At 35.6% G+C, this 23,508-nt stretch overlaps 1 protein-coding gene across 4 annotated transcripts in view; it reads left to right on the top strand.

The window, feature by feature from the left end:
* The window catches only part of KNL1 (kinetochore scaffold 1), a 68,589-nt gene that overhangs the window by 7,092 nt on the left and 37,989 nt on the right, over positions 1-23,508 (top strand). For all 4 annotated transcript variants that reach the window (XM_045450016.1, XM_045450019.1, XM_045450017.1 and 1 more), the window contains 7 exons: positions 437-491; positions 1,589-1,628; positions 2,531-2,590; positions 7,305-7,366; positions 18,576-18,625; positions 19,580-19,613; positions 20,954-20,991. In XM_045450016.1, the coding sequence (XP_045305972.1) occupies positions 457-491; positions 1,589-1,628; positions 2,531-2,590; positions 7,305-7,366; positions 18,576-18,625; positions 19,580-19,613; positions 20,954-20,991 (319 nt within the window). In that variant the 5' untranslated portion in view covers positions 437-456. The remainder of the gene's footprint in view (positions 1-436; positions 492-1,588; positions 1,629-2,530; positions 2,591-7,304; positions 7,367-18,575; positions 18,626-19,579; positions 19,614-20,953; positions 20,992-23,508) is intronic.

Below are 23,508 nucleotides of genomic sequence, written 5' to 3'. Positions count from 1 at the left end.
ACTTTTTAAATGTTATTTTCATGTCTTAAAGATTTTTTGCTAAGTACTCACAGTTGAATTTTCATAACATAAATGTGTATATTATGTATTTTGATACCTAATTGATTTCATTTGGGGATTGAATTATTATATAATCCACAAATTCTTATAACTAAGGTGAATTTTTATTTGAAATATTAATACCCATCTCATCCCAAAGTTAGTCACTGATTTTATCTTGAATATGAGAATTATCCAGGAGTATTAATTATAAAGGGGTAGTTTAAACTCAAAATTTCTCTTGTTTTATAGCCTCATTGTATAGCTTTTGCTTCCCTTTTTTTGGTCTTCCCCCAGAGAGTAATTCTGAAGTCACAACTTTGCTATTAATCTCGTCATAGTTTTTAATTTCTTTTCTTTCTTTCTCACCTTTTCTAATGTTTTATATTTGTTTCAGAAAAAGATTTTCTTCAAAAAATGGATGGGATGTCTTCAGAAGCTAATGAAGAAAAGTAAGTTCATGCAGTGTAACTAAAAATGTTAAATTCTGTCAGAGAAAGATACTTTTCCTATTAGTAAGAACAACTGATAACTTCTGAAATCTTTTTCCATTTTGCTCCAAGGAAAAGAAGTAAATGTTACAAAGTCATAGCTCTCTTTGCCTTATCTTTGTGTTTATATATCTAGGGTCAAAATTAAGAGGGACTTTAGAGACCACCTCCCATCCCTTCAATTTAAGGATGGGAAAATTAAGGCCCAAGGAAATGAAGTGATTGGTCTAAAATTGGCATCACAAGTTGGTGGCGTGTTTATAGCCTACACACTTCTTTTTTTTTTTTCCTTTAAACAATGTTTTTACATTTTTGGATTAGTTGCTAAAATTTTCTCTTGAAAAATTGAGTGTAGCAACACTGGGCTTATATTCTTGTGGCAACCACTAACCTGATCAGAGTCATGACTGTGACCATTAGACTAAGCAGGAGCTCTCCTTTATCATCTCAACACTGCCTGTTTTTCTTGCATTTACTAAATTATCTGTTTGACCTCCATAGGCATTTTAATTTTCAAAACCGCTCTAAAAATCACACAGTAGTAAAACCAGAGCTAGAGTCTCTTGGTTTATGACCCATTTATCTTATAATTGTACCTCTGGGGGGCACCTGGGTGGCTCAGTCGGTTAAGCATCTGAATTCAGCTCAGGTCGTGATCTCACGATTCGTGGGTTTGAGCCCCACATTGGGCTCTATGCTAACAACTCAGAGCTTCGAGCCTGCTTCGGATTGTGTCTTCCCTCACTGCCCCTCCCCTGTCCGTGCTCTCTCTGTCTCTCAAAAATAAACATTAAAAAAAATTTTAATTGTACCTCTGTACATATGGTACGTTATGTTGTACTCATGGTTATTTCAAGAGATATTCTTGTAGTACACATAAGTATTTTAAAACACTGACTTTCTAAATACTGAATTTAACGTCATAGAAATTTTGCTAAGTGAAAGTGATGCCATGTGTTAATTGAAAGTGATGGCCGATTTAAGGATGCTGTGATGATGGCTTTTGAAAATTCAGTCTTTCATCAATGTGTCTGTAAATTTTTTTTTTCCTTTTTCAGTGACAATATGGAAAGACCTCTTAGAAGAAGACATTCCTCAGTAAGAAACATTTAAATTAATAATTGTTACCTTTTTTTTGAATGATGACTATATGCCACAGTAATTTTGACTATAGCATCACCATCTGGCTCCACTTTGCTCTCTGGATAAAAGACTGAAATATTTAATTGGTTACACAATTCTGTAAATATACTAAAGTTTGTATTTTATTAATTTCTTAGTAATTTTATCAATCGTATGCTATGTAAATTATACTGCACTAAAGTTAAAAAATGTATTTAAACAGTGTAGTAAGACACCAAAAATCCAACTCAAACTGATTTTAGCACAAAATTTATCCAAACAGAAGGATGACTTTTAGCACAACTTAACAGGGGTTCCAATAATATCACCAATACCAGGATTTTTTTCTCACTTTTCTACTGATTGGTTCCTCTGTATAATCTCCAATGTCAGACAGGCTCTCTCCCAATGATTACTACATATAGCTCTCCCAACTTCCAGTTTCAGGTCCTAAATGAAAAAGTGTCTGTTTCCTCAAGATAAAACAAAAACAAGACTCAGGATCGAATCATATTGGCTCAATTATCTTGTTATAGGTCAAGTCCTCATTCCTGAACCGCTCACTAATGATGAGAGAATATCATGTGCACATTGTTATAGACCAAGGCTACGTGCTGTACCCTAGGGTTGGGGTGGGGCTTACCCAGACCACATGAGATGAAGGTAGGCAAAATAATTGAGGTGGGTGGGCAGGGAGAATGGAGTAGATACCGAGTGTTTAAACCAGCCACAGAGTATAGCACTGCACAGTATGAATTTGAGGAGTTTTAGAGGCTTTCACAGAAATTTTAACATCTCTACCTTTCTCCTTATGTTATAACTTGAACTGATTATTAATGGATATGCCAGATTTTATTGAATAATTCTAATTCTTCTAGATTTTGAAACCCCCGAGGAGTCCTCTTCAGGATCTCAGAGGTGGGAATGAAACAGTTCCGGTAAGTCTCTAGTGCAAATGCTTTATATAGATGACTATTTTCAGTGATAATTTTAACAGTCAGAAATTTATTAGCTATATGAAGACAGACATCATAAATGATTTTTAGTTGAATGTGTACAAATAAGCATCCCGTGACCCTCAGGTTAAAATCCAAACTCTTGAGTAAGCTGGCACTCTTGATTTTTAACCCCCATTTACTTTTCCAACCTTCTTACTTGCCACTCTCACACATGTATCTCACCATTCAGGATTGCTTACTATTCTGCAAACATGACACAGACTGTCAAGCCTATAAGAATTTACATGTGATATTTCCTTCATTTAGGTGGTTAGTCCTTCATTCTTCTTTGTCTTCCCAACATTCTATTAAAAACTTTTTTCAAACATTTTGAGAAGTAGCAGGAATTTTAGAGTGAATGCTCATATAGTCATCCCTTAGATTCTACAATTAATATTTTATCAAACTTTATTGTAAATCTGTAGCCCTCTTTATTTGGTAATTCCTGTTTACCCATTAAGACTCAATTTTGGTATCACTTCTCTCAAAAAATCATCCCTCAATATCTTCTAATTGTCTGCTAATGTCTATTCTAAATGGAGAACTCTTTAAGGGTGGGTACTTTATCATGTGTTTTTTCAATTTATTTTGCCTTGGTATAGTTGACTCTCAGTACATTTTGTTGACTGATGAAATGCATATAGTTTTGGAGACCATATAATTTTGAATGTTCACTCTACTTCGGCCTCTCTAATCTTTCTCAAATACATAAAGCTTTTTCCTGCCTCAGGGCCTCTGCATACATTCTACCTACAAGGCTTTCTCTCTACCCAGTGCTTTATCTGACTAATTTTAACTGATCCTTCAGGTTTCAAATATACTTCCTCAAAGTAATCTTTCCTGATTCTTAGGCTAGTTTTTTTTTTAATACAATTTTCCTTCATAACACTCATCACACTTTGAATTTTATATTTGTGTAGATTTTTTGTTTCAGTATCTTTGTCACCATAATTCCCAGTATAGAGTAGGGGCTATATTTGTTTCCTTTACCATTATTTTTTCATCACTCAGTACAGGAGCTGGTGTGTGTGTGTGTGTGTGTGTGTGTGTGTGTGTGTGTGTGTGTTAAAAACTTAGTGAACATTGAATAAGTAAATAACAGATTCATAGACTCCTAAAGCTTTAAAAGCAATAGGACCTCACCAGTAATCTTAAATCCAATTGCTTATTTTTTAAAAAATGTTTATTTTTTATAGATGAGAAATATAAGGTCCAAAGAGGTTAAATTTTTGTCCCAAGTCCACGTAGTTAGTGGCAGACTTCAAATTTGAGCTCTAATTTACTAATTTCTAGCTCAGTGCTCTTTCCAGTATACCACACAAATTTCAGTTTTTCTTTTTCCTTTTATTATTTTTTTAAAGCTTATTTATTTTGAGAGAGAAAGAGTGAGAGAGCATGGGCTGAGGAGACGCAGAGAGAGAGGCAGAGAAAGAGAATCCCAAGTAGGTTCCATGCTGCCAGCGCAGAGCCTGACACAGGTTTTGATCTCATGAACTGTGAGATCATGAACTGAGCCGAAATCAAGAGTTGGAGGTTTAATGGACTGAGCCACTCAGGTACCCCTTCTTTTTTTTTTTTTTTTAAAGTAAGAAGTATAGTAGTATCTGTTAGTTTCAGTATTTACTATGTCATTATTATTGTCCTAGTAAGCTCAAGGCCAGTCGTAGTGTCTGCTAGGGTATTAACAGAGAGGATGAACATTCCTGATTCTTTGTTATAAAAAGACACACTCAAATATTAAGAATTAACATAATAAAAGTCTCTGTGGATTTTGTTTGTTTCTGTCTTTTGCTTTTTGTGTTTGGTATCTATGTGAGTAAAAATGTTTGCTCTTGTTAAGGAAAATGAGAGAAAAAAATAGCATTTTATAATGAAAAAATGCTCAGCATCACTAATAGAGAAGTGCAAATCAAAACCACAGTGAGATATCAGCTCATATCCATTACTATGGCTATGGTAAAAAACAACAGAAGGGGTACCTGGCTGGCTCAGTTGGTAGAGCTTGTGACTTGATCTTGGAGTTGTGAGTTCAACTCCTATGTTGGGTGTAGAGATTACTTAAAATCTTTGGGATGCCTGGATGGCTAAGTCCGTTCAACTCTTGATTTGATTTGATTTGATTTCGTATGATCTCATGATCATGAGACTGAGCCTCACATCGGACTCCATGCTGGATGTGGAGCCTGCTTAAGATTAACTTTGCCTGGGGTGCCTGGGTGGCTCAGTTGGTTAAGCGTCCGACTTTGGTTCAAGTCATGATCTTGCGGTCTGTTAATTTGAGCCCTGCTTCTGGCTCTGTGCTGAGCCTGGAGCCTCCTTCAGATTCTGTGTCCCCCTCTTTCTCTGACCTTCCCCCACTCATACTCTGTCTCAAAAATAAATAAACATTAAAAAAATTTTCAAAAATTTAAAAAGATTAACTTTGCCTGTCTCCCCTAATTGCTCTCTCAATCTCTTTCTCAAAAAAAAGAAAGAAAAAAAAGATGGAGTGCCTGAGTAGGGTAATTGGTTAAGCATGGAACTCTTGATCTCGGCTCAGGTCATGATCTGACAGTTCGTGAGTTCAAGCCCCTGCACTGTAAGTGCAGAGCCTGCTTGGGATTCTCTCTCTCTGCCCCTCCCCCACTTGTGCTCTCTCTGTCTCAAAATAAATAAATAAACTTAAAAAAATTTTTAAAAATAAAGAAAACAACAGGTGCTGGCTAGGATATGGAATAATTGGAAACCTTGTATACTGTTGGTGGAAATGTAAAATGTTGTAGCCACTATGGAAAACAGTATGGTGGTTCCTCAAAAAATCAAAATAAAATTACCATATGATAGTAATTCCACTTCTGGGTATATACCCAAAAGAAATGAAAGCAGGGTCTTGAAGTGAGATATACCTCTGTCATAGCAGCATTATTCACAGTAGCCAAAAGTTAGAAGCAACTGACACTGTCCACTGACAGATGAATGGATAAACAAATGTGGTATCAGTGGAATATTAGCCTTTAAAAAGAAGGAAGTTCTGATACACATTGCAATAAAGAGGACATTATGCTAGGTGAAATAAATCAATCACAAAAAGACAAATGCTTTATGATTCTACTTAGGAATTACCTACAGTAATCAAATTCATAGAGACAGTAAGTGAAATGATGTTTTCTAGGAGACTGAGCAAGAGAAAAGGGAGTTGTTTAATGGATGTGGAGTTGCAGTTTTGCAGGATGAAAAGCATTCTGGAGATTGGTTTCACAAAGTGTATACATAACATTACTGAACTGTACACTTAAAAATGGTTAAGATGTAGTTCACAGGTTCGAGCCCTGTATCAGGCTCTGTGCTGACAGCTCAGAGCCTGGAGCCTGCTTTAGATTCTGTGTCTCCCTCTCCCTCTCTCTGCCTCTCCTCTGCTCATTCTCTCTCTCTCTCTCTCCCCCTCTCAAAAACAAATAAAAACATTTTTAAAAAATTGGTTAAGATGTATTATGCTAAGTGAAATTAACTAGTCCCTTGACAAATACTGTGTGATTCCACTTATATAAGGTATCTAAAATAGTCAAACTCATAGCAGCAGAAAGCAGAACAGTGGTTGTCAAGACCACAGAGGAGGGTAAAATGGAGAGTTGCTGACTACAGGTATGAAGTTTCAGTAAAACAAGGTAAGTTCTAGAAATCTGCTGTACAATGTTGTGCCTATAGTTAACAATATTGTATTATACACTTAAAAATTTATTGAGGGGCGCCTGGGTGGCTCAGTCGGTTGAGTGGCTGACTTCGGCTCAGGTCATGATCTCGCTGTCCGTGAGTTCGAGTCCCGCGTTGGGCTCTGTGCTGACAGCTCGGAGTCTGGAGCCTGTTTCAGATTCTGTGTCTCCCTCTCTCTGAACCTCCCCCGTTCATGCTTTGTCTCTCTCTGTCTCAACAATAAATAAAAACGTTAAAAAAAAAATTTATTGAGAGGGTAGATCTAAAGCTAAGGGTTCTTACCACTTTTAAAATTTTTAAAAATTTTTAATTAAAAAAAAGTTTTTCTTAATGTTTATTTCTGAGACAGAGATGGAGCATGAGTGGGGGAGGGGCAGAGAGAGAGAGACACACAGAATCAGAAACAGGCTCCAGGTTCTGAGCTGTCAGCACAGAGCCCGATGTGGGGCTTGAACTCACAAACCATGAGATCATGACCCGAGCTGAAGTCGGTCACTCAACCGAATGAGCCACACAGGCGCCCCTAAAATTAAACTTTTAAATGAAGTTAAGATGGTAAATTTTATTATGTGTATTTTACCACAGTTAAAATTTTTTCTTAAATCCTAAAAATAGGATAGTAAGGTTACTATAACAGACCACATATCACTTGCTTTGTCCCCAAGTCTTTCTTCTTCTAAATGGCAAAATAATCATTCATTTAAAAGGAGAGAGAAAAAGGAAAGAGAGCATAATCACCTTCCTTAAATATGTTGTTTGTGTCAGTATGCTTATTACCACTCACATGGAAAATCATACTCCTGTTTGTTAAGTGCATTAAGATATTTCAGAGAAGTAAATAAATTTTCACAATTGATAGTATCACATTAACTCAGAATAAGACTTAGTCTCTGTCTATAGTACTGTGGAGACCTAATTCACAGTAGTTTCATTATGAGTTATACCATATATTCTCTGCCCTTAGGACTCTAATGCTTTGAGAAATAAGAAAAGCTCCCGTCGAGTCAGCTTTGCAGATACTATAAAGTAAGTTGGAAAGAGAAATAATTAAAATGTTACAGGTAACAATTTTTTGTCATCAAATCAAATATGTTGGTACTAAATGACTTGATAGTCTGGGTTTTAATTACATAAGCATGTTTTTGTTATTGTTGTTATTCAGCATTATGCTTGAGAAACATTGTAAAGGATCACCTCTAGAGTCGGAAACAAAACAACTATTTCTTACCACTGTTAATTTAACATTGTATTGAAGGTGCTAACCAAATGTAGAGAAAGTGCAGTTATAAAAATTGGAAAGATGCGGGTAAATCTATTACCTTTTGCACATTAAATGCTTGTATATTAGGAAAATCTAAGAATATCAATTGAAATACCTCTACAAACAATAAGCAGGATACAAAATTAATATATGAAAATTAATATATTTCTTATATATAAAAGATAACTAGATAGAAGATAAATGTCTTTTTTCCCATTGTATTATATTTTGTGGCTATGTGTTTAATAATAAAAGCATATAAAGGATAAACCATTGTTGAAGGATACTAAAGAATTGTGCAAATGAAAATATAACAAGTTCCTGAATAAAAAGATTCAACATCATAAAGATGTTACTTCTCCCCAAAATAATTTATTAATTTAATGTAATGCTTAGATGTAATGTTTTCATGATTATTTTCGTGATGTTCAGTAGTATATTTGTTATTTCTTCATTGATTCAAAAGTTAATAGAGAATTTAAAAATAGCCAGGTGGTAAGAGCATTTTGTCATTACTTTTTAGTTATATTGCAAAAATGTTGATCTGTATTATTTTTATTTTTATTGAAAAATTTCTATGACTTTATATATGATTAATTTTTATAGATGAACCATAAGTACTTAAAAAGAAGATAGATGTATTTTGTACTTTAGAGTGTAGAGTTTAATATATATCAACCATATCCACCTCCTACCTTATGTTATTTGGAACTTGTATAATCCTGTTTTAATCACTTTAATCTGTCATGAATTATAAGAGAGAGGTAAATTAGTCTCTTGTTGATAGTGTGTCTTACTCTAGCTCTCTTTATATTTCTAATAGTTTTCCATTATGAATGTTGATTCTATATGTTCTTTGATACATAGTCATCATTGTTATATCTTCATTCAGAATTGTACTTTCCAGCATTAATGAAATCATCTTTGCTTCGTTTATTATTTTTTGACCCAAATTCTACTTGGACTGATTAATAAGATTTTTGACTCTGCTATATTTTATTTTCATTTACCTGGTTTACTTTTGTGTATAGTTTCATCATGTATGAGCAATGAATGGTATTCTGTATGTGACATCTTTTGGTTGCTGGGTAGTTCCAAATAGATACTGTCTTTTTTGTTGTTGATTGATAGTAATTTTAATTGTTTCATAACTTTTTTCTATTACTCTATTATCCATTTATTAGTTAACATCTTCTTGGATATACATGAGTTGTCAGTATTTCATATGTGTTGACTTTTGCAAAAAAGAAAAAATATAGTAAGATTTGGTATAATCAGAGAAGACTAACTGTTGGCTGGCAGTAGACTTCCCTGAGAAGTATATTCTTTGGTGAAGTTGCCACTGTCTTCCTGGATCTTGCCCATGGCTTTGCAGATTCCATGTTGTTTTTGTCTCTACCAAAAAATAGGTTGAACTCTTAGAGATGGGCTTACTAAACAGATTCACTAGAAATTTGTGTTTAAATAGAATGCTGCTACTAAAAACAATCATGAGAAACAGATGAATCAGAACAATCCTTGAGTAGTAAGTACTTTCCTTATAGGCATTCTACCTAAAAAAATAAATTGTAATGTAAATATGGCTTGCTGATTATGGAATTTGAGGTATTAGTTATTTAAATGATTCTGAATGTTTAATGGCTCCAGGCTCTGAAATGTAATTAATCCATCTCCACAGTAGACACATACACATCCATTGCAAAGTGTTGGATGCTTCTGTCTGTATACTCCTTGAATAGATATGGCCAAGGTTTTCTCCCATTTATTTCACACTGACTTTGCTTTTACATGTTTTCTTTAGGTGTTTTCTTATTAATGTAAAAATAAACAGGTTCAACTTTCTGCTGGACATTTGATTGTTCCTTGTGCTTGTTAAATTATTTTGTGTAAATTACCTTTTTGCTTTCTAATTTCTTCCCTGGGATTATATTTCCCGCAGTAGAATTGCTGGCCTTAAAGTAAGAAGCAGTTGTGTAGCCTTTATTACATTTTTGTTATTGGTTTTAATACTGCCAGGAAGTACATTTTTTTCATAATACATTGTAAACATTAGATTTTAGCACTTATTTCCAGCTGACTTGATTGGTTATGTTATCTCCTAGTTATTTTAATTTGTAGTTTGTTTGCTATTATTTTTTCTATATTGTCTTCATTTTTTCCTCATTTTGAAATGTTTCTTTTTTTTCCCTTGTCTACTTAGGCAATATTGAAGAAAATGTTTTTTTTTTTAAGAAAATATTTTAAAGTTTTTGTGTGATTGAACACTTTAAATTTTGTGTTTACTGAAGTATGTGTCTTTCCTACTTCATAAGTAATTTTTTCAACCTATCTTCAGAAGTTTTCCTTATAGATATTACATAGGTTAAAAAGAGAAAGATCAAGGAACAACCATAATTAAGAAAAATTTACAGAAAAATGGAAGAAGAATTATTTTGCTATTTCATATCACATTTTGCCATTATGCCACTTGCATATCTCCATATGTTTACTAAATATGCTTTATTAAGTATATTTCGTTGGTTTACAACTTACACTTTGTCTACCTAATATGTGACAGTCTAACATTTGTATTTCAAGATGTCTAAATATATTTTTGCATTTTCTTCTTTGTATTTCTTTGATTTTTTGCTTCTGGTATTTTTTTTCCTTTACGTGTAATTTGGATTATTCGTTGTTAGTTTTTATTATTAATTTTCCTTTTATTATATGATAGTAACCTTATTTAGTACTAATACTTTTTTGCTGTGAAACTTAATGTAATGGATAACTTCAAAATTTTCTTCTTTTCCTTTTATTTGTCCATAGATAATTTCCTAAATTGGATATTTTTCAATTTATATCTTTAGGTTGTAGATTGAATTAAATAAAAAAAAACTTTTTTTAAGTAGGCTCCATGCCCAACGTGGAGCCCAATGTGGGACTTGAGCTCATGATTCTGAGATGAAGATGCTGAGATCAAGGGTGTCTGGGTGACTTAGTCGGTTAAGCGTCCAACTCTTGATTTTGGCTCATATCAAGAGTTGGACACTTAACCACCTGAGCCACCCAGAACCCCCAAAATCATTGATTTTTTAAAAATATATAGATTTAAAGTTACATGATATTCGCATAATTGTTTAAAAATAGTCTCTGTATCTATAAGCTACTTTCTTATTCCAAATGTTTTTCATCATTTGCTATCTATTTTAGTTTTCTGCTGGTTCTTCAGCTAATTTTGTTCATTTTTTTTTAATCAAAAAATTTTTTTAATTTAATTTTTTTTTTCAAAGTTTATTTGTGAGGGGGAGAGAGGCAGGGAGAGAGGAAGACAGAGGATCTGAAGCAGGCTCTGCACTGACAGAGAGCTTGATGCGGGGCTCAAACTCACCAACCATGAGATCCTGATCTGAGCCACAGTCAGACACTTAACTGACTGAGTCACTCAGGAGTGCCAATTTTGTTCATTTTTATTTTCCTGGACAATCACTGAGTTTTTTTCAAATGTGTAGGTTTAAAGTTATACATGGTATTCTCATAATTTTTAAAATAGTCTCTGCATATACTACTTTCTTATTCCTAATGTTTATTTCCATCCTCATCTCTAAAGCATTGAATAAAGCCTTTTATTCCATAATTAGAAACAATAATTAAAATATGCAGAGACCTTTGAGAGATAGTACAAATGTCTGGGTTACATAGACATGTATAAAGGAAGCGGAGGTATAAAAAATAAGTCATTGGGAAGTTAAAAAAAAAAAAGCTTCCAAGTTTTTTCCTTTTTTTCCTCCATTTTAATGATTGAAAATTTATAGCATACACAAAAGTAGAAAAAATGGTATGAAAACATAGATGTCCATTTAGCAGTTACAACAGTTGTCAACTATGGCCACTTTTCTTTTACTATACCCATACTTTCCCTTTCCCCTCCCACTGAATTATTCTCATGTGAATCCTAGATATTTCATTAGTTATATAACTTTAAAAGGTACAGAATATTTTAAAAATATATTTGTAATACTGTTATGAATAGTTCATAATACTATTATCACATCTTTTATTGTTATTTATTTATAATTTTTTTAAAATGTTTATTTATTTTTGAGAGAGAAACAGAGTGCAAGCAGGGAAGGGTCAGAGAGAGACGGAGACACAGAATCCGAAGCAGGCTCCAGACTCTGAGCTGTCAGCACAGAGCCCTATGCAGGGCTCAAACTCATAAACCATGAGATCATGACCTGAGCTGAAGTCAGATGCTTATCCATTGGAGCCACCCAGGCACCCAAACATCTTTTTTTTTTTTTTTCCTGATGCTTATTTATTTACTTTTGAGAGTGTGAGCAAGCAGGAAAGGGGCAGAGAGAGAATCCCAAGCAGGCTCCGTGCTTTCAGTGGTGGAGTCCAATGAGGGGCTCGGTCTCACAACTGAGACCATGACCTGAGCCAGTATCAAGAGTCAGATGCTTAACTGACTGAGCCACCCAGGCACCCCTATTATCACATCTTTTAAAAGCTGTGATATCACAGCTATGATATCAGCAAACATCTGGCCAGTGTTCACACTTCTTTGTCTCAGTTTTCTTCTCCTTAGATAATGGGCATGATTCATTATCCATACACACTTAACATATTTCATTTGGTTGATATCTGTCTTAAATCTTGTCATCTGTAGGTTCCCTCTTCCTTTTTTCCTTATAATTTATTTAAAACATTTTTTTAATGTTTATTTTTGAGAGAAAGAGAGACAGAGTGTGAGTGGGGGAGGGACAGAGAGAGAGAGGGAGTCAGAGAATCCAAGGCAGGCTCCAGACTCTGAGCTGTCAGCACAGAGCCCGATGGGTGGCGGGGGAGGGGGGGCCTTGAACCCATGAACTGTGAGATCATGACCTAAGCCCAAGTCGGATGCTTAACTGACTGAGCCACCCAGGCACCTCTCTTATAATTTATTTTTTAAATAGTGTGTCCCATTTGGGGCGCCTGGGTGGCCCAGTCTGATTCTTGGTTTTGGCTCAGGTTGTAATGTCACTGTTGGTGAGTTCAAGCCTCATGTAGAGCTCCATGCTGGAGCCAGCTTGGGATTCTCTTTCCCTCTGTCCCTCTGCTCTACTCTCTCTCTCTCTCTCAAAAATGAAGGAAGGAACGAACGAACAAAGTATCCTACATTCTGGATTTTGCTGATTATATCTACATGGGATAATATTGTATAATACATTTCTCCAGAATTCTTACGAATTGGTTACTCTATCTAGAAAGTTTTAATTTAAATTTGATGTTTTGGACAAGAATTCTTGTGCTTGCATCAGACAGCACTTAATATTCAGTTATCTCTCTTTTTTATGATGTTAACAGCTGTTGATGATCATTACCTAGATCCATTATTTCCTTAAAGTTTAACTGATAATATTCTCATTCTGTCTCTGAGTTATGGTTCATATAGGAAAGGCAGATTAAATTCTTGGAGCAGGGGTCTGTTTACTAGTTTCAGTATAATGAGTTGGTTTCCTAGTATCCTTCAAAGTTTATAATAAGAATTTTTCCCCTGATATCTTTGCTTAAATAAGTTATCTAAATCATGAACTTAAAAGCATATTTAATGTGTTTTATTAATACTCCAATTATTCTGCCTTTGACAAGTGGAAATCTCTTCAGATTGGTTTCTGACCTTTTGACATAACCCCAATAATCTTTGATAGCTTCTTTGCTTTATAATACACCAAGCTGTTGATGTTCATTTCATGTATTACCTGACTTAGACCTGGAATCAGCCATTTCTTCAAGGAGAGAGCCCAACTGCTTTTGGTAGGAATAGCATTTGAAGAACACAATCTGGATGCTATAAGTTCTCCTCACTATTGAATTGATCATTGTTTCTAGGCCATTCTATTACCAAATAATCTATCACAGTTGCTAACTGAAGAAACAAATGAATGAGCCCTGGTGCACTGGTCTCCATCCCAGGTGATCCCAAGGGGACTAGACAGGTTGAAAGCATAGCTCCTGGCTAAGTTTGCCAATGGTGTTGCCCAACAAACTTGGATAAACTCATCACAAGAGAAGCCAGTAACTCAAGAGACAAGGGTTTCGAAAAGAGAAAGGGAGAAATTTATTTCAAGTGCTGGCAGTCAGGGAAAGTGGCAAGCTCCAGCCTTAACAACTGACCTCTCCACCCACAGGATAGACACCTAGAGTTTTATAGGGAGGGATTCAGGAGTACATGAAAGAAGGCAAAGAGCACGTGATCATGGGTGGGGATTGGTGTGTGTTCAGCCTATGATCATGGGCAGAAAAGGGGACACTGGGGTGTCGTCTTCTAGGCATTCACTTGCTATCAGGGCTTTTTTTGTTTGGTATCTTGGAAAGTTCCTGGTCATTGCAAAGCACCTTCGTCAATGTCTTAAAAAAGTGCAATAGGGGCGCCTGGGTGGCGCAGTCGGTTAAGCGTCCGACTTCAGCCAGGTCACGATCTCGCGGTCCGTGAGTTCGAGCCCCGCGTCGGGCTCTGGGCTGATGGCTCAGAGCCTGGAGCCTGTTTCCGATTCTGTGTCTCCCTCTCTCTCTGCCCCTCCCCCGTTCATGCTCTGTCTCTCTCTGTCCCAAAAAATAAATAAACGTTGAAAAAAAAAAAAAGTGCAATAATAAATAAGCACAATGGGTTTTAGTTAGAGCCTGAGTTAAGCAGTCTTGTCTATTTCTGTTGTTTTTTTTCAAGTTTATTTATTTTGAGGGAGAGAGAGTGCACGCGCGCATGAGCAGAGGAGGGGCAGAGAGAGGGAGAGAGAGAATCCTAAGCAGGCTGCACACTCAGATGCAGGACTCAGTCCCATGAACCATGATCATGATCTGAGCCGAAATCAAGAGTTTGTCACCCATCCAACTGAGCCTCAGTATTACTCATTGAATCCTAACAATCATCTCATTTTATGAATAAGGAAACTGAGGCTTAGCTTGAGTAACTTGCTCAAGTTTCCATACCTATTATGAGGTAGGGCTCATACTCTGGAACACACTGTGGAGGTTTCTCAAAAAGTTAAAAATAGAACTACCCTATGATCCAGCAGTTGCAGGTTATTTACCCAGGGATACAAAAATACAGATTCGAAGGGCTACATGCACCTTGATGTTTATAGCAGCATTATCAACAATAGCCAAACTATGGAAAGAGCCCAAGTGTCCTTTGACTAATGAATGGATAAAGAAGATGTGGCACATATGTACAATGGAATATTAATTAGCCATCAAAAAGAATGAAATCTTGCCATTTGCAGTGATCTGGATGGAGCTAGAGTGTATTATGCTAAGTAAAATAAGTCCGTGAAAGACAAATACCATATATGTGGAATTTAGGAAACAAAACATGAACATATGGGAAGGGAAAAACTGGGGCGGGGAGCACACCTTAACTGACTCTTAACAGTAGAAAACAAACTAAGGGTTGATGGAGGGAATTGGGTTGGGGATGGGCTAAACAGGTAGTGGGTATTAAGGAGGGTACTTGTTACAATGAGTACTGGGTGTTAATATGTAAGTGATGAATCACTAAATTCTACTGAAACCAATAGTACACTATAGGTTAACTAGAATTCAAGTCAAAATTTGAAAAAAAAATGTATATATACAATAGAAAAGATAAATGGAAGCATCCCAAGTGTATATCAATAGATGAATGGCTAAAGAAAGTACACACATACATACACACACATACAAAGAGGTAGGGCTCAGACTCTTGACTAGTTTTCATCAGACCGTTCTTAATCATATTATTATGTCTTCTTACATTTTTCACATTGCTGGTATTTTCTTTTTCCTCTAGTTACCCTTATTATTTGTGGGATTAGACTATATTTTTTAGGTCTATCTGATTGTTATAATGGTTCTCTTCCTGTTTTCCTTGTTTTTTAGATTTGCTGCTTATTCTGTTTATTTTATTTGTTTTATAGTGAGTTTGGGTAATAAAAAACATGTTCCTAGAATTAACAGGGAACTTTGGAAACAGGGGTAACTGAGATAGGATTCTTTTACTATCTGTCCAGGAGAAAATAACAGCATTTTTTACTTAAATATGTGTTAAGGATGATGGAATGTTAAAGTTAGAAGTAATCTGGAGCTCTTGACTGGCTTAGTTGGTAGGGTATGCGACTCAATCTTGGGGTTGTGAATTCAAACCCCACACTGGGGGGAAAGTTTACTTTAAAAAAAAAAAAAGTGAAATTAGAAGTAATGTTAGAGAGACAGTAATAGTCCAAACTCTTCACGTTTTAGTGAGAAGATTAAAGCCAGAGAAGTGATATAACTTTCCTAAGGTAACATAGGTAGTGACAGAGCCAACAGCTATAATATAGGTCTCCTGATTCCTAGTCTCCTGCTTTTTCCACTGCTTCTGATTACCTTTCCCTGTTACTGTTAAACCTAGCCGGCCCTTTCCTTTCCTTGGTTATAATCTACTCATTATACATACTTTCCTGCAATGGCTCTGGGATGTTAAAAGGAATTTGAGGTTCTAAACCAAAAAACCTGGAACAAGTTCTTGCTTATTACTACATAGTCCCTAGCAAGTCTCTTAAAGAACATCAGTTTCCTACTTTTTTAGGATGGAAATAATAGTCCTCACATATCTGTTAGTGTTATTGCATGGCCAAAATAAGGTAATGTATGTTAGTGCAGTGTCAATTTAAATACTATTAAACAATGTATAAATAGTGTTTCAAGAAAGTATTCTTTGTTAAAAGATTAATTGAAAAAGAATTACAAGATTTTAGATGTAGAATAAAGCATAGTAAAAACTCTCTTAATAACTCCCACCTCGGGGCGCCTGGGTGGCGCAGTCGGTTAAGCGTCCGACTTCAGCCAGGTCACGATCTCACGGTCCGTGAGTTCGAGCTCCGCGTCGGGCTCTGGGCTGATGGCTCAGAGCCTGGAGCCTGTTTCCGGTTCTGTGTCTCCCTCTCTCTCTGCCCCTCCCCCGTTCACGCTCTGTCTCTCTCTGTCCCAAAAATAAATAAACGTTGAAAAAAAAAAATTAAAAAAAAAAAACAAAAAACTCCCACCTCACTAAATTATTAGAATAACCTATATTCTCCATCCCCCTTGTAAAATATACTGATATCTATAGTATAGATATCACTGACCTTTCCTGTCCATAAACTTCAGTTCCTGAGACTTGATTGGTAGGCTTTCCAAGAAGTATTTGTCTTGTTCATCTGCTTGAAGTTGTTGTAATTGCATAACTTAATATTAGATAAACTGATGAAAATGAATTCAAAGACAAAGATCGTTATTTCTGTGAAAGTTGTAATGAACAGCTAGGGAAAACTTTGATAAAGGTGAATTTATTTTTAAAAGTACTTTCAAATTTGGTATGGCTGAGACAACCATAGGGAAATCTTTCATGAAAATTCAGAAGGATTCTGTGTTCATATTACTTGAAAGTTTCTTTGTTTATTCCTCTTGATAAAAACACTAAAATTGAACCTATAGATCCACTCAAAGTAAAGTCCTCAGATTGACATTCGGAGATTTGCAAATTAAAATCCACTTATGTTTAAAAATTTTTAATGTGTAAGGTGTGTATGGATAAGTTATGATTCCTTATTTTAAAAGGCTTTTTTTTTTTTTAATTAATTAATTGGCCAACTACTGATCCTGGTCATATTGAACAAAAAGGCTTCTATTCTATTATAAATCATTTGAAGAAAAATTGTTCCTAGGATAGCTTGGTAGTTATAAGCTCAGGTTTTGAAGTCAGATTTGGGTTTGCATTTTGGCTCTGCCACTTATTAGTTCTATGACTTTGGGGGTTACTTAACTTTTATGACCTTTAGTATCTACATCTATAAAACAACATGGTAATTGTTATAATCATTAAAATGCATATAAACAACATAGCAGAGGGCTTGTCACACTGTATGCATGCAGATGTTCACTGCTTTTTGTAATTTAAACTTTTGAAATTTTAAAGAAGAGGTTCTTGGGGTACACATGCTCTCTGTCTCTCCAACAACAACAAAAAGAGCTTATCAGTAATGAATGATACTTCATATTAAAATAAAAATGAACTAGCCAGATTATTCAAGGCAGATATCAATGCTGCTTCTTCAGAAGCTTAATCCTCCCAATGAAAAGAGGTCCCTTCCTCTGGAGTCCATGCTATCTTATCGGAACTGTTAATAAAAAAAAGTTTAGTAGGGGCACCTGGGTGGCTCAGTCAGTTAAGCATCTGACTTCGGCTCAGGTCATGATCTCGCGGTTTGTGAGTTCGAGCCACGCGTCGGGCTCTGTGCTGACAGCTCGGAGCCTGGAGCCTGCTTCAGATTCTGTCTCCTTCTCTCTCTGCCCCTCCCCCACTTGTGCTCTGTCTCTCTCTATCAAAAATAAATAAGTGTAAAAAATATAAAATAAAATAAAAAGTTCAGTAAAGTAATGTTGATAATCATTGTTCCAGCTCTCTACTTACAGTGAAAGCTCCTTGAGGTCAAGGATCATCTATCAGACTCTAGTATATAGCATCAAGTATATAGTGAGAGCTTAATAAATTCTCTGTTGAATAAAATGAATATTTTAGGTTATTAAAAGGGATAAAATGGGGCGCCTGGGTGGCGCAGTCGGTTAAGCGTCCGACTTCAGCCAGGTCACGATCTCGCCGTCCGTGAGTTCGAGCCCCGCGTCGGGCTCTGGGCTGATGGCTCAGAGCCTGGAGCCTGTTTCCGATTCTGTGTCTCCCTCTCTCTCTGCCCCTCCCCCGTTCATGCTCTGTCTCTCTCTGTCCCAAAAATAAATAAACGTTGAAAAGGGATAAAATAATGATTTTTGTCAGAGATCATTAAAAAACCATAACAGATTTTAATGTAAGTGAATTTTGACATTTGAAAAATTAATAGTATATAATATAGCAAAGAGGAAGCTGAAATCAGTTATCTTTACCTATGTCAAGACTATAAGTTAGCACCATAGGGTTCTAATTAAAAATTACAGATTTTCACTAATCTTTATTTTCTTTTCTAGAGTATTCCAGACAGAGTCTCATATGAAAATAGTAAAGTCAGAAATTGCAGGTAAATATGTTATTGCAATCTCTGCTAAATCTGTTTTCTATAAAATTTTCCTGTGGCTGGGGCACGTGGGTGGCTCAGTTTTTTGAGTGTCCAACTCTTGGTTTCAGTTCAGGTCATGATCTCACAGTAATGGTATCGAGCCCCAAGTTGGGCTCTGTGCTGAACATGGAGCCTGCTTAGGATTCTCTCTCTCCCTCTCTCTGCCTCTCTCCTGCTTGTGTGCACCTGTGCGTGTACATGCTCTCTCTCAAAATAAATGAACTTTAAAATTTCACTGTTGCCATTTAACCAGGTAATTGATAAAACTTAATAAACTTACTGTTTATCTCACTGCTTAAAAGGTATAACTTGCAGGGCACCTGGGTGGCTCAGTCGGTTAAGCATCGACTTCAGCTCAGGTCATGAACTCACAGTGAGTTTGAGCCCCGCATCGGGCTCTGTGCTGACAGCTCAGAGCCTGGAACTTGCTTTGGATTCTGTGTCTCCCTCTCTCACTGCTCCTCCCCTGCTCGTGTTCTGTCTCTCTCTCAAAAATAAATAAAAATATATTTTTTTTAATGTATTTTATTTTATTTTTTTTTTTTAATTTTTTTTTTCAACGTTTATTTATTTTTTTGGGACAGAGAGAGACAGAGCATGAACGGGGGAGGGGCAGAGAGAGAGGGAGACACAGAATCGGAAACAGGCTCCAGGCTCTGAGCCATCAGCCCAGAGCCCGACGCGGGGCTCGAACTCACGGACGGCGAGATCGTGACCTGGCTGAAGTCGGACGCTTAACCGACTGCGCCACCCAGGCGCCCTTAAAATTTATTTTAAAATAAGTGTAACTTGAGCCATGAGAGGCAGAAGGTAAGGTGGGTATTTAGTAATTTCTTTTTTTTTTAATTGCTATTAATTTTTCTAATGTTTTACCAGTGTATCCTTGAACAAATTTAATTTTTATTTTATTTTTAGAAACAGATGCAGGAGAAAAGGTTCTATTTATACAGTAAGTAAAGAAAATGTGATTCACATTATATTTTAAAAAGCTCTTTATCCCTGTTAAATGCAGTGTTTTTTAAATTAAATTTTTTTTGTTTTTATTTTTGTGTCCCTTTTGTGGAATACTTAGGGTTAATTCAGAAAACAGATTCTTTGCAGAATTTAATATACTGCTTTCTCTCATAAGTGTGTGCATTGTCCAGCTTATCTTTTTAACAGAGTGATGAAACACTCTGCTTTCACATATAAATTCTTAAATACAACAGCTAATACAAGACAATACCAAGTTTTCAGATTTTTTCATTAAATTAGTCTTTCTTACCATAATATAGAGAAAAATAAATACCAATAGCTCTTGCACAAATGAAAAGATGTTTATTTTCATTCATCATAACAGAAATACAAAGACTGTTAATGAGATACAATTTTTCATCTAATCATCTGAGAATATAGGTGAAAAGTCACTCATTGTTAGTGGATGTAAATTGAAGAAGGCAGCTGGCAGTATCATTCAAAATTTTAAATATACATGTCCTTTGACTTAGCAATTTCATGCCTGGGAATTTATTTCATCAAGATACTTGTAAATGTTTGAAATGATAAACATGTAAGATTATTCACTGCAGCATTTATGTAATAGCAAAAGACATGAAAGATCCTCAAGATCCATCAGTAAGGGACTGGTTAAATAAATCACAAATTTTCCGTGTAATTGACTACTGTTGAGCTGGAAAAAAAGATTCTTTTTATATACTGATGCAGAAAATACTCTAAGCTTAGGCTTTTCACAGTTAACCACTGTTGATAATTTTGGATGTCCTTGCAGAAATTTAAATGTATTTCCAAGTGATGTTTATCTTTAGTTTTTTTTTTTTTTTTTAAGACAAAAATGAGAACATTTAATAGTATGTCTTGTAACACTTTCCATGTTGTTATATATAGATATACCTCAATCTTTTATAATTTGTTGTATGTCTGCATCAGCATTTAGTCAGCTGCCTATTGATGGACATTTGGGTTGTTTTACCTTTTTTTTGTTTGGTTTTCAGGATGAATTTCTAGAAAATGAGTCGCTTTATAGGTTGTTTTTTTGAAAAAAAACAGTGGCATATATTAAGCATATTTTTATAATATCCTTGAAATTAACAAGGCCTTAAGACCAATCTGAAAAGGGTCCTTTAATTGCCTTGTAATTTTTTCCGTCAGAGGAGTCTTTTTAAAGGCTGTCTTTGTATTTTTCTGCCAGTCACCCTATGAAATCCTTAGACCTTCCCTACCCTTTCTAACTGTTGTGATACTTGGTAATTGTTTGGGGTATAGATTTTGAAAATACTTTTTAATTTTTAGGAACAAGAATCCAGAAGATAACTACTGTGAGATTACTGGTGAGTATGACCACAATACTTTTCTTACCACATACCTTTCTCTTTATCCAAATTTCTGACAAAATAATGTGTAAAAGAACTGTGGGAAAAAATGTAAAGAGAACTCTGTTCTTTACACAATATCTTCACTTTGATATTTTGCAAACTTGCTGTTATTTCTGCCAGACTTGCTGTTCCTCTTGTTTTCTCTTTTTTTGGATTCACACTCAGTCATTCACTCCAGTCAGGAGTTGAGTCATTTTTGAACTTTTCCTCATTCCCCATATCCACTTGGTTTCACTCTATTCTTTATCCTAAATGTCCTGCCAATCTGTTACCTGCAAATCATTATTCTTTTGTGGGGTACTATTGTACTTAGTTTCTTATCCTTATGAACCATTTTATATATTTCTAAATCTGATATTACCCACTGACTTAAAATTGTTCAATGACACTTTTTTTGCTTATAGGATAAAACCCACCTCTTTGGCATAGGCTTAGCCCTTTGTAATTTGGCTGGTCTTCTCCAGTCTTTTTTTTTTTTTTTTTAAGTTTTTTTTTTTGGTTTTTTTTTTTTTTAATTCTTGAGAGAGAGAGAGAGAAAGAGAGAAAGTGTGAGTTGGGAGGGGCAGAGAGAGAGAAGGAGAGAGAATTCCAAGCAGGTTCCACACTGTCAGCGTGGAGCCTGATGTGGGGCTCGACATGAGGCTCAAACTCATAAACCATGAGATTATGGCATGAGCTGAAGTCAGACACTTAACCAACTGAGCCACCCAGGTGCCCCAACTTCTCCAATCTTATCTCCTGCCCTTTATAGACATACTTTGCTCTAGCCCATGAAAAAGTATTTATAGTTCTCCATGTTGACTTTTTTTTCTGCCTGTATCCATTTATAAATGCTGTTTCTTTTATCTGAAGTGACCTTCCTATTCCAAATTGCCTATCGGTCTTCTCATTTTTCACTTAACTTCGTTTTTCACTTAGCTTAATTTCAGTCCTATTCAAAATAGCCAGTCCAGTGTGCCTGGCTGGGTCAGTCAGTGGAGTATGCAACTCTTGATCTCAGGATTGTGAGTTTGATCCCCACAGTGGGTTTAGGGATTACTTAAAAATAAAATCTTAAAAAAAAAAAAAATTGCCAGTCCACAAAGTGGTATAGTCCATGACAGAAAAGGAACTTGCACTATAATGTAAATCAACTCTGGCAGTAAGCTACTGTTGAGTTAGGTGACATTTTTTTTCTTAGTAAAACTTTCTTGATGAAGGAAATATCACATGATTTACATTGGTTGCAAGCTCCTTATTTCATCATGAATTGGTAACAGGCAGTTCACAGATTGGCACCACACACTAAGTAGTACTGGGTTAAATGGAGCCTTCTCTGACAAAACGAAGGAATCACTCTGTCTTGTACTATCATACCATCCCTTTTATGTCTCAGTCTTTTGTAGAATTTACACATTGTATTTCAGGTATTTACTTCTGGCTGTCTTATTAAACTAGGAACTCAGTCCAGAAATTGTGTTTATTCTTTGTGCCTTGGTAGGTAGTTGAGTTTTGAGGCATATAATGCATTCTGAGTAAATATTTGTTGGATAAATGAATGAAAGCTTGATATATAAGTAAGACTTTGAACAAAAAACCTATAATGGGGCACCTGGGTGGCTCAGTCAGTTGAGCATTCAACTTCAGCTCAGGTCATGAACTCGCAGTCTGTGAGTTTGAGCCCCACGTCAAGCTCTGTGTGATAGCTCAGAGTCTGGAGCCTGCTTCAGATTCTGTGTCTGTCTCTCCCTGTGCCCCGACCCCAATCACACTCTGTCTTTCAAAAATGAATAAAATGTTAAAAAAAAAATTTTTTAATAAAAAAGGCTGTAATTACTTCATCATATTCAATCAGGGTTGCCATAAACTCTTTAAAACTTTTTTTAATGTTTATTTATTTTTGAGAGACAGAGAATGAACAGGGGAAGGGCAGAGAGAGAGGGAGATAAAGAATCTGAAGCAGGCTCCAGGCTCTGAGGTGTTATGTTATTACAGAGCCCGATGTGGGGCTCGAACTCACAAACTGTGAAATCATGACCTGAGTTGAAGTTGGATGCTTAATGTCTGATAGAGCCATCCAGGTGCCCTGCTATAAACACTTTAAAATGTTCTAAAGATTTTTGTGATGTGTACCAGTGTTGTATGGAAGTGTTGAATCACTATATCGTACACCCAAAACTAATATTACACTGTATGTTAACCACCTGGCTAACTGGAATTTAAATAAAAACTTAAAAAAATGGTCTAAAGATTTGCCTTTAAATTTAAGTATTATAAAATGTATTTCCTGTTTTATATAGCGTCTTCAATCCCTTCCTATTTTGAAACCCCATTTGTGACCTAAATCTTTATATTTCAATTCAAAAAGTCTTGAGTCTAATCTCTTATTTTCATTCTCATTTTCTCTTACCCAAACATAAATTTTCATCCTCTTTATATCTGCAATATTGTAGCAGCTCCTCATTGGTTCATCTTCTCTTCAATCTACTTTCT

Source organism: Leopardus geoffroyi, chromosome B3 (assembly GCF_018350155.1).
Source record: "Leopardus geoffroyi isolate Oge1 chromosome B3, O.geoffroyi_Oge1_pat1.0, whole genome shotgun sequence".
Classification (NCBI taxonomy): domain Eukaryota; kingdom Metazoa; phylum Chordata; class Mammalia; order Carnivora; family Felidae; genus Leopardus; species Leopardus geoffroyi.
The sequence above is the reverse complement of the archived record's forward strand: the minus strand, read 5'-3'. Positions and strand labels throughout refer to the sequence as shown.